Genomic DNA, 10009 nt, shown 5'->3' with positions numbered 1-10009 from the left:
GGCCCTCTAGACTCTAAACACTGTCACATATTGTGTCAACACAGGGCACTTCCAATATTAATTATCAGTTTCATACACACAAACACACCCTCCTGTGAGAGCACCTAGAGCATTAAAATCTTGCGCTCATTGCCAGCCATTTTCATTCCATGTTTCCCCTAGCTCAGGGCTGGAGCACTTGGCTTGTGTGCATTCCACAGGATGCTTTATTCTTGTTCAAAAAGCTTACTGTCACTGGATTCTTTTATTTATTATATTTTGGTAACACAGTCATTTCTGTTGGCCCCAAGTGCTTGTTGAACACAAGAAGGTAAACTGAGCTTAGAAATGGCCAGCTTGGGACTCTCCTTAGGAACATAGTTTTCTGACAGCATCAAACATTTTGCTCACTACAAATTAGATGCATTTCAGAGCACTTGGAGTTCCAGCTATATACAGACATCAGATAGTAGCTTTTTTCCCTTCTCCAAACTCGTTATTTAAAACAAATAAGCCTCTGGGTGGCATAGGAGTGTGCTCAGCAGTGTACAAAACAGTGGAGCTTGGGGGAGGAAGGAAGGAGTGTGCAATGGTACATGGGCAGCAGAGCTGCAGGTGAGAGGGTAACACTTTGTCCCCAGAATTCCTCTGGCTCCTAACAGTGCTACTGAATTCATGCTGAGGATCCTGTAAATTACCCTTATGCTGCTCTAATAATTTAAGTCTGCGCACTGCAGCTGGGAACCGAATGGGTGAGCCCGGGCTGGTAGCACGGGTAGAGCCTGGCAGCACAATGCACACCAAGCACACAGCGATAAAACACAGCGGTGCACACCTCCCTGGACTGGGAACCTCAGTGCAAGAAACAGGGACCTCCTTCCCCGAGGGATTTTACAGCTTTCCTTCTCACCAGCCCTGGACACAGCTCTCTGCCTTTCCCAGAAAAACAGCAGCAGGCGCTGGGTGCATGATGAGTGCCTGGAGTGCTGCAAGAAATTGGGTGCAGCCCACAAACACTCTATCCCACTGCAGTGGGAGGCAAAGGGGGAGCAATATAATGAATCTCCCAGCCTGGAGAGGAAGGATGCCTTCTGCTGGATGACATGAATTTAGGAGCAATAAAATAATAACTAAATACAAGACCAATGTGGTGGGGAAAAGGGGCCAATTAAACACCCTGTCTTTAAACTGTGGCCAGTGCCATCAGCAAATTCCAGTGACTGCTACAGCAAAAAGTCAATTCACTTCAGTTGATATCTGGCCCATGGTGTTTGTTGCAGAGACGCCGGAGAAGCGGCACCTGGGGGAGCAGAGTGAGGGGTCAGCTGGACTGGATCTCCCCTGACAGCTCCCCTCCTGCCTGGCTTTCTCATGGCACTTGTAGCAGGGCTGCAGCACCCACTGCTCTCTGTAGTCTCCTCAGGGCCGCTGTTTCTGTGGACAGCTGAAGTCCACAGAATTAGGCCGGTTTAACCGGTGTAGCAGCACATTTTCTCCTGACAGTGCTCAAGACAGCAGAAGCCTAGGTGGAAAAGTAATGCAGGGACTGGCGCTCCCTTAGCAAGCAGAGACCCCGTATAGGTCACGGGGCTGTTGGTTGTAGGGAGCTTGTATTGCTTAAACCCAGCCTAGGAGTAATTTCCCATGCGTTTCCCAAGGCAGCACTCTGGTGAGCGCAGCCATGCCCAGGGCACGCCAGAGCTCTTCATGCCCGGCCTGCATGTTTGGAGTTCACTCCAGTGGGGTGGCACCACAAACGTGCCCACGGGAGCTGGCATTTGGGACAGTCCTGACACTTCCCCCTCACCCCTCTTACCCATAGCCTGCAGCCCCAGCTACAACCAAGGCAGAGTTTTGTATTACGAACACATAACATACAATTTAAACAGAAAAAGAAAGGGAAAAAAAAAAAAGAAAAAAACCACCTAAACCCACTCTACTCTCTCTCCTCCCCACCCAAAACATTCCAGCCTTTCCTTTCCTGCCACTTGAGAGGGGGGTTGTTTATTGACATTATGCAAGTGCTGAAACATTTTTCTTTTTCTTCTCTCCCGTCCCTTTTTTCTCCCCCCCGCCCCCTCCTCCGGGGGTTGCAAAGGTAGTTCAAACCCCTCCAGTCATCTCGGCTTATCAGCCAAAGGAGATGCATTCCTCTGGGCTGCTCCCTTTATAAGTCACTGCTGGCCAGGCGCCCGCTCGCCGCTCCGCAGCCTCCGCGCCGGCAGCGCTGCCTCCTGCCCGCGCTGCCTGCCTGCTGCCCGCTCGCTGCCCACCATGCCCTAGCCCGGGACCCGCTCGCCCGCCGGGGGACACGCAGCAGCCCGGGGAGGGCTGGCAGCGATGGCACCCCCGTCCCCCGCCCGCCCCTGAGGGCGGCTGCTGCCGGGATGTTCAGCTGGCACCGGAGCTTCACCCTGGCAGCGCCCTGGAGGAGAGGTGAGTCCGCCGCCCCCCCGGGGTTGCCCGGGGGCCAGCCGAGGGCTGTCGGCACACCTCCCCGAGCCCGCTCCTCCGCCACCCCCTTCCTTCCCCTCGGCGGCCGCGCAGACGGTACTTAGGGCGAGACCAGTCCGGCCCGCCCCGCTCCCGGGCCCCGCCGGACGGGCTGCCCGCACCGCACCGCACCGCGCCGCGCCGCGCCGGCCCCATGCTGCGCTCCCTGCTCGCCGGCTGCCTCTGCCCCCAGGCAGGTAAGGCTGCAATAAGCCCCCTCCTCGCTTCAGCTCCTGCCGCGGGGAAGGATGGCGCTTTAGGAACCGCTTTGCTTTCCTCTTACAACGGGTTTATTTTGTGTCTGTGAGCTGGGGAGAGGGCAGCCGGAGAGGAGGGAGCGCGGCGACTCCGAGCGGGCTGTGGCTGAAGGAGGGGGAGCTGCCCGGGATAGAGCAGAAGGGGGAAGAGGGGGGAATTAGGAGCTGAGCGGCTGCGCCCACAGGTCCCACTGGTATCGCTGGGGTTTTGCGCTAAGCGGGGACGGATGGGGTCTGCGCTCACTCAGCCTGTCGCTGCGCTGGCGATGGATATCGGATCGCTTTCTAGGCTGGCACATCCCCATCCAACGGGGAGTCATTGTCCCGAGTTTGAGCGGTTGTGTTTGCTCCCTCCTGCTCTGCGCAGATGAGGTGACCCAGGCAGGGAAGGCAGCTGTGGTCCTGGAGCAGATCACTTGTAACTTTTTACGTCTGTTGTCAAAACAAATGATGTGGTCTCAAACTGCCTTTTTCGGGCACAAGGGCTCTCGTATGCTTTACTCCTTAGCCAGCGCTGCAGGCTGTGAGATCACAAGCCCCAGGTAGCAGAATCCCCTCAGCATCCCCGTTTACCCTTCAGCTTGGCTTGTGCCAGCTGTAAATGAGATTTGCAGTTTCTGTCCCATTAACATCACTGCACTCAGTTGGTTTGCTTGGCGTGGAGGTGGTGACAGACAGGGTTTGCCAGAGTCTCAAGCATAGGGTGCTGTGCAACAGCAGAATGGTAAAGATATTGCAAAACACTGGGTTGGAGTGGTTATGCCTCCTGGGGTCCTAACTTCCCATCTGTATGCTGAATTCCTACTTCCTTGGACGGCTGCAGTGCTAGCAGCTCCTGTGGAGTCACCAGAGGTGCCATGTTTGTGGGCATCTGCCCAGGCATTCACTGCTGGGATTGCGCTTCCCAGCAGTGAGTGTCTCAGAGCTCAGCGGGAGCTGGAGCCTCTCTGAGGTGCCAGAGCAGGTCACTGCTGGGCACTGCACTAGCAAGGGCTGCTGAAGCACGTCGCTTTGCATGAGTTTGGTCTGGAGACTGCATATTTACCCAGTGACACAAAGAGCTCTAGAGTAGTGATGCTGTGAGAGCGCTCCAGCATGACCACAAGTGGAGAGTGTTTGAAGAGATACCATTTTACTGTATGGTGGAAACCGCTCTGTTTTTTCCCTGGAGGTAATTTGGCCATGAACTTGTTTCCCCCAAACTATATAGTGCAAGCCTGACAGCGGGGTTAGGAGGGGAAAGGAAGCTTGCTCTTCCACATGGAAGTGTCACTCATCACCCAGACACTGCAGTATTGAATAGGGGCAGGCAGAAGCTTTGGTGAGGGAACAGACTTATCACACAAAGGACTGAGGAATCAAAAAGAGATTCAGCTAGGATATCTCCAAATAAGAAACAGGGACAGCACTCCTTAGTCACCCTGCCTGGAAAAGAGGCACCAGATATTATTTGTGTCCTGGTTTGGACCCCATCTCTACTCAGAAAGAGTCAAGAATATGCTGTTTCTTACAAGCTTTGTGGCAGGGACTTTAAAGTTACATCTCCAAATGCAGCTTAAGATAGAGAATATAAACTGATTTTTTTTTTTTTTTTTTTTTTTATTAAGAGTGGCAGAGCAATAATAGGCATATAGGCTGGATCTTCCCCCTGTCCTTGAGGGGCAGGATCTCTTGTATCAGCAAGTTCAGTTTACTGCAGCTACAGAGCCCTGCATCATCACCTCCTCCTCTTTATCTCGCCAAGGTCCTTGTGTGGCCCCAGCAAGAGTAACAAACCAAAAATTGTCACTGCTTGTACTGCAACCATAAAATATTTCAGACATACCAAAAAGTATGGTTCCACCTGCCCACCACTACCTTATTTGAGCAGAAGCAGCTCTCTGGGGTCTTGCCTAGGGACAGAAATGACTGCACATGAAGAATGGGTTAACAGTGACCTTTCTGATACAACTCATGAGCTCCTTTGGCTTCAGTTGAAGCACTGGGGTCTTAATGGCTTTAGTCTGTGGGGCAATTGAACAGTTGTTTATCCAAGCTTGTTATAGGCAATAAAACCTGAATTACTACATACTTGTCATCCCTGGGGGGCAAGTTCCATCCTTGCAGAGGGCCTCCCATCTCCTAGTTCCTTTCTGGTGGAATACTCCCTTGTAATATGAGGTAGCCTGCAAATCAGATGGGCAAGGAAAGATCTCCCAAATTAGACAGTTTTCGCCAAGGTGTGGTATATTTGTTTCCATTGTTTTCATTTTCTGCTCAGATACACTAGCGAGCTGTGTGCCAAATAATCTTTTGCTATTACACAGGGCTGCTTATGAAAACACCATTTCCTTTATTGAATGTTTTGAAGCTTTCTCCTGAAGCAGCACACGTGAATATCCAAGGAGAAGGATTTGCAGGTCTTTAGTGAGAGTTGTCATCTCCCTGACAAAGTCTCACAAACAAGCACCATAGGTGACTATGGGACCTTGAGCCTCCCCCCATCCCAGGAGTGGTTACTTTTCAAGAGTAGGGAGCACTTGGGCACAGATCCTTTTACATCAAAATTATCCTTGTCCTGGTTTTCCCACTGGGCTATATATCCTAAGAAGTAAGTTGCAGGGTAAATGCAGTAATGAGTGGGAGAGGCTCTTTAGCTGGTGCTCTGCGCAAGGTCAGGTGTTGGTCTAAAAACTGGTGACGGCCAGCCTACACAAGTAACTCCAATGAACCAGGTGGCCTGTGGGGGACCTGCTGTGCAGGGGGACTTTCTGCCAGAGGTCACTCATCAATCAGACCTGTCCCCCTGTTTCAAAAACTTCACAGGTCACTTGGAATGAATAGAAGCAAGCTGTAAAAATGTCAAGTGGCCTCTCTACTTGGAAATCCATTTCCTCTTTAGTTCACCCAACTATATCCATCAGTAAACAATCAATCTCCCTCTCATTCCGCCTCAACTGCCTGAAAAGAGCTATAATTATCTCCTCCTCTTCTGAAACATACGTATTAAAGCAATGAATGCCTCTTCAGTCAGAGTCCTTGAACCCTGTTATCTTTCTCTCAGCATCTATTTTATATGGATTTATCATTACCAGCTGCAACTATGGATGATCCATAACATTTTTGGTCACATTGTATTACCGAACTATCATCTGGAGGAACTTCACACAACTATCAGTGAGACTGGAGAGCATCTTGGAGCCAAACGATCCAAGAACTTCGTGCTTCAAAATTTCAAGCAAATCAAATTGTATCTATACTCTCATGAAATCCACATGCATTTCAGTTCCCCAGATGGATAAATTGAAGTTTTGAGGATTGGGTCTATCATGCAAATACTCAGTTACCACACGGGAGTGTGTTCCTCTGCAAACATGAATTTTTCAGTCACAATTTGTCCTGGTTTCAGCTGGGATAGAGTTAATTTTCTTCCCAGTAGCTGCTGTGTTTTGGATTTAGTATGAGAATAGTGTTGATAACACATACTGTGTTAGTTGTCACTGAGTAACATTTGAATTAAGTCAAGGACTTTTTCCAGCTTCGCATAGAAGCTGAGAGAGAACATAAACAGGACAAGCTGACTAAAGGAATATTCCATACCACAGATGTCATGCTCAGTATATACATGGGGGTTAGCCAGGGGGCAGGGATCTGCGATCGCTGCTCGGGAGAGGCTGGGCAATTGATCACTGGGTGGTGAGAGCATTTATTTTGTATATTCTTTTACCATTATTATTATTATTTTCTCTTCCGTTACTGTGCTATTAAACTGTCTTTATCTCAAACAGAGGTTTTTTTCCCCCCTCCTTTTTTTCTCTAACCTACCTGGGGGGGGGTGGGGGGTGGGAGAGCAGCGGGGAAGGAGTGAGTGGATGCATGGTCCTAATTGCTACCTGGGGTTAAACTACGACACAGTTCCAGTTAAAAAACAAACAAAAAAACAAAGCACCAAACCAACATTTCTATGACAGTGATTTTCAAGCCTTCACAAGTTTCTGCTGTTGTAGATAGAGGTTGTAACTGATGCACTGAAGACACAAGACCTTTCCATTAGCTCCCCTTAGAAATTCCTAGGCTCATGAGTGTCCTAGTTGTTTAGGAGAAGCCCTTGCTCAGATTGGGCACCCCACAGTACAGCAGCATGCTCACAGACTAGTTTTGCTTGAAAGGCATTGGGAAGGCAGATTGTCTGCAGGAACCTGGTGCCAAGCAGCACCCCTGCCATCGCCAGGACTGGCATCAGGTCTTCAACAGGCCTGCGAAGCACAAGGAAGCAGGGAGATCCTCAGCACATGGAAGTCCATAGCAAATCTATGTGGAGATAGATTTCCCTCCCAGAGGGTCAATTTGTAGTGGTTGCTGGGTTTTTTTGGGGTAGGGGTTGTTTGTTTGTGGGTTGTTTTCTTTTGGGTTTTTTGGCAGCGTAAGAGTAATCCAGTTCTAAATATTGTGGTCCAGTCCATGTAATGGCTCCCTGTGCCCGCAGGGCTGTGCAAGGAACAGCCATTGCCCAGCTAGGAAGGTAACCCAGCTCCTGCGGCTCTGGGTGGGGGCCAGCTGGTGGGCTAGTGCTGAGAAAGAGGTGCCAGTACAGCCCCACCACCCAGCTCCACCCCTCAGCACATATAGGGGAAGAGTCAGCAGCAAAAAATGCCTATTGTTTCAGAAAGGAAGTGACCCCTTTTCTCTTAAATGCTGGGAAATCAAGACCTCATCATTGGTGAGAAAAAAAATCCCCTCTTCACAGTGAAAGGGAAATACCACCTGAGCTGTACTGCCAGCAGTGTTCGCAGCAAGAGGACTAAAGGGAGACTTTTTGTAAAGGAAGGAAGGAAAATGAGGGAATGCAAGGACTGAATAGGAGAGGCAGCCTTTCATTTCTAGGTCATGAGTTTGACTTCAGCTCACTAGTTCCTGCTGCCTGATGATTCTTCAAAAGCTGATGATCATCTCTTAGTCTGTACTTGGAGGCCACAGCCCCATCACAGAACCTGTCCTGCATGGCAGAGGATTTAATCCTTGGCACAGCTGGAGAGGATTGACTGGGCAGGCTGTGCGGCTGCTCTGTGGGATGCTGAAAAACCACTTCTGGGTCTTCCATGTACATCTGGCCCCTGTGCTTAGGGATAATCGTAGTGGTAGGAATGATGGGGTTTGACTTAGGTCTTCCTTTGCAGGGCAGCTGTGCAAAATCCCTGCTACTTCAGCAATCCAAGTCATTGGTGATGCCCTTTATTTCTGGTGCTCTGTTCCTGTGGCACACTACAGTTGGAAAGTACTGGCCTTATGGGCTTAAATCTAGAGGGTGTTGCATGTCTTGCGGTAGATGGGAACGGGGAGGGGAACAGGCACTCTGAGCATCTCTGGATGGCTCACCTTATGCCTCTCTCCAAGACTGCCACCCTACATAACCCTGCCAGCACCACCCACCATAGGTGGGTTTGCTGTGCACACGAACCTTGCAGCGGCTTTGGGGACAAGAAGAGGGCTGCCATGGCTCTAATGCTGCTACCCTTTGTAACACAACGGCAGACGGAGACAAGCAAAGCCTTGGCTCCAGTTGTGCCAGTCATTGCACACCTGTTTAACAGTGAGTCTCCCCCATGCCAAGCAGCCTACAAATCAGCATGAACATTTTGAGAAGACAGGTAGGCACAGACCAGAGGGAGGAAAGCAGCACAGGGCACTCATCCTGCTTCGAGCCTGGCCTATTCCCACCACCAGTACTTCCATCAGACAGATGTATCAGAAGACCATGTGCTATGATACTTGAGTCAGTGCATCAGAGGCCAAAGACCCCTCTCAGGGACGCAGCAGAGCTTAACAGGGCTTGCACCGAAGGAATTGCCAGTGGAACACAGCTTTGAGCCACGGGCATAGAGGCAAAAAAGAAAAAACTGGACCTGGATTTCAATGCTTTGGAGTATAGGGATTTGAATACAGACTTCAGCCTGGTTTACTAGAAAGGTGGGAGCTTTTGCAGGAATTGGGCCTGGGCAGGGACTGGGAACACGTAGGAGTTTTGCCTGGGCTGTTTGAGTGCGTCTCAATGCAACTCTCAAAGAAACTGCTTAAAAGCAATTTCATATTTAGATATTCTCTCTCCTTCCTCAGGTCAGAAATCTCTATATTAACACACTAGGCTGTGCACTGGCAGCTCCTAGTTATTGTGCAACAGGAAAAATACACTTGGACTTAAAACTCCAAGGAAAGGAAAGCCTTAGGACAGCAGCTGATGAGAGCGTATCCACCTTTGAAGGATTTAAGTTTCTCAGCTAGGTTTTGCTAACCGCCAACAGACAAGTATCCTACAAAGCAATTTGGAAAGGAAACGAAGTAAAGCAAAGTTCTAGAGACTTAGCTGGGACACATCAATTCCTTTCACTTCCTACTAATTACCTTCAGATATCAGCTAGTTCACTGTTATCGCCTCCCTATGAGATGGGAAGCAGTCTTATTCTCCAACTGTACAGGCACAGGAAGTCCAGCAACTCGCACGAGGTTACACATAATCAGTCACCCTCAGTTACAGCTTCTATTACAACCCAGGGAACCCTGTTTATCTCTAGTGTGGTTACAGAGCCATATAACCCTTTGAGAAGGCTACTAGCCAAGTAGCACAATTCAACCCAAGACAATGTTTGACCTGGACATGTGTTGCCGAAGATGCTGCGGGAAGCTATACCGCTTCCTAAGCGTAGACACACAACTCCAGTTCCTCCCCTGCTGCCATACCAGTGTCCCAGCCAGCTGCCTGAAAGCAGCATCTGCCCATACCTCACCCCCACCCCAGAAGGGGTGTGGAAAATCAGTCCAGGGGAAAGGACACAAAACCCAACAATAACAAAAAAACCCTCTTGGCTGATTTCCCAGGAGCAGCAGTGTCAAACCTGGCTGGCTTCCAGCACAAGTAAATACATCTTACCAACCTTCATGCCGCCGTTCAGCTCTCTGGAGCTCTTCACACCTCCCGTCAGAAGCCTGCGTGCAGCACTGTAACCAGACCCCTGCAGCACGCTCCCTCCAGGGCCAGGCAGGCCGCCGTCTTCCCCGCTTTGCTCTGGGCCCCTGGTACTGTTGTACTGAGCACTCGCAGGCCAAGTCCTCAGCCAGAATTAGCTAACAAAATTCTGTTAGGGGCCCTGGTAATGAGCTAATTTATAGCAGCTGAGGGTCTGGATAACTTTTTTTTTCTTTTTGGTAATTACACAGATGAGCTTTAATTGCACCATTCTGGTGTTTGCTAGCAATACGCTTGGAAGAGCTGAGCGTTTTTGTATGCCTCTTTCAAGATCTGTAGC

At 50.0% G+C, this 10009-nt stretch overlaps 1 protein-coding gene across 4 annotated transcripts in view; it reads left to right on the top strand.

Annotated features, from left to right (window-relative positions):
• The first annotated feature begins 2059 nt into the window (after window positions 1–2059).
• Window positions 2060–10009, top strand: part of LOC134517686 (uncharacterized) — a 33299-nt gene continuing 25349 nt past the window's right edge. The window contains exon 1 of one of the 4 annotated variants that reach the window (XM_063339466.1): window positions 2060–2415. In XM_063339466.1, coding sequence (XP_063195536.1) covers window positions 2367–2415 — 49 coding nt within the window. In that variant the 5' untranslated portion in view covers window positions 2060–2366. Of the gene's footprint in view, window positions 2416–2524; window positions 2670–10009 lie in introns of those variants that run through there. The other 3 variants (XM_063339467.1, XM_063339469.1, XM_063339468.1) reach the window with 3 other exon arrangements.

The sequence above is a fragment of the Chroicocephalus ridibundus genome, chromosome 6 (assembly GCF_963924245.1).
Source record: "Chroicocephalus ridibundus chromosome 6, bChrRid1.1, whole genome shotgun sequence".
Lineage (NCBI taxonomy): Eukaryota > Metazoa > Chordata > Aves > Charadriiformes > Laridae > Chroicocephalus > Chroicocephalus ridibundus.
Note: the sequence above shows the minus strand (reverse complement) of the source record. Positions and strands in the feature narration are given on the sequence as shown.